The sequence below is a fragment of the Cyprinodon variegatus genome, unplaced genomic scaffold (assembly GCF_000732505.1).
Source record: "Cyprinodon variegatus isolate N-32 unplaced genomic scaffold, C_variegatus-1.0 Scaffold576, whole genome shotgun sequence".
Lineage (NCBI taxonomy): Eukaryota > Metazoa > Chordata > Actinopteri > Cyprinodontiformes > Cyprinodontidae > Cyprinodon > Cyprinodon variegatus.
In genome coordinates, this window is record NW_015151029.1 from 501,902 (window position 1) to 503,163 (window position 1,262).

The 1,262-nt window shown below is 34.5% G+C and overlaps 1 protein-coding gene across 6 annotated transcripts in view; it reads left to right on the forward strand.

Annotated features, from left to right (window-relative positions):
* The window catches only part of dnmt3a (DNA (cytosine-5-)-methyltransferase 3 alpha), an 84,909-nt gene extending 83,647 nt beyond the window's left edge, over positions 1-1,262 (forward strand). For 4 of the 6 annotated variants that reach the window (XM_015392176.1, XM_015392174.1, XM_015392173.1 and 1 more), the window contains 2 exons: positions 103-221; positions 818-1,262. In XM_015392176.1, the coding sequence (XP_015247662.1) occupies positions 103-221; positions 818-959 (261 nt within the window). In that variant the 3' untranslated portion in view covers positions 960-1,262. The remainder of the gene's footprint in view (positions 1-102; positions 222-817) is intronic. The other 2 variants (XM_015392177.1, XM_015392175.1) reach the window with 1 other exon arrangement.

The window sequence follows — 1,262 nt, forward strand, 5'->3', positions numbered from 1 at the left end:
CATAAAAATAGTTTTGTAAAAGTATTTTTGAATAATTAGTCTTTAAAAGACTAAAAACGTGATTGTTTTTAATTTTTTTTTGTTTTGTTTTTTTTGTTTTAGTTTGAGAAAGTGAGGACCATCACCACCAGGTCTAATTCCATCAAGCAAGGAAAGGATCAGCATTTCCCCGTCTGTATGAATGAAAAGGAAGACATTCTTTGGTGCACTGAGATAGAGAGGTATGTATAATCAAACATTAAAATTTAAGGCACTCTATAAGAGATAAGAACCTGAAAAAAATAACCCAATTCACACAACAATGAAAAACCAAACACTTATGACACAGAAACACATTTGCTGCAGAAACAGGTAGATTTCTCAACAAGATTCATAGTCATAATAGCTTTAACCTCAAACTGTTAGAGAGTTTTTTACTGAGAAAGCTGAACATTATCTCTTGAAACAACTCTGGTAGATCTACTACAGTAAAATATGTCCTGGAATGATTCTGCAGCTGAAAGTTTTTAACAGAACATCAAATACAGCTCATTTTCAATGTATTTGAAGTGAAGCACCAGGTCCACAACAATGCCAACATTTTCTCTGACTTATAATTTAATTCTTGTGAAACAGCATGAAAGCTTCTTCAAATATTGAGATAAACTTGAGTGAAACTGAAATAATGGGGCTTGAAAAGGATCCCTGTGGAACACCTGCTGCAGTTTCCTTGATTGTGATCCCACTATGACACTAATTTCTCAGACAGACAAAACTTTAAAGGTTAAAGTCAGATTTCTGTTTTCTTATCCTGTTTGTTTGTTGTTGCTCTCATCAGGATATTTGGCTTCCCAGTCCACTATACAGACGTTTCCAACATGAGTCGACTGGGGAGGCAGAGGCTCCTGGGCCGATCATGGAGTGTCCCTGTCATCCGCCATCTCTTTGCACCACTTAAAGATTACTTTGCCTGTGTATGAGATGCAGGAAATGTTGCCTTTTTAGGCCATTTAGGAACCAGAAATAAGAGCCTTGATCCTCTAATTATACTCTTGGTATAATTTGTAAGCGAAACATTGACATAGATTTCACATTATCTCTTGTATTTGAATTGTAATTCTTATTCTATTTAATTTTTACCTTTTAGCAGTGTTATTAAGTATTGTTTATTTGTTTGTGCAAGCTATACTTATATGAGGGGAATGTTGTTCATTTTTGATAATATCAATCAAAAGGTTTTTCAGCGTAAAAACACTTTTAAAAGCGGAACTGTACAAACAGCT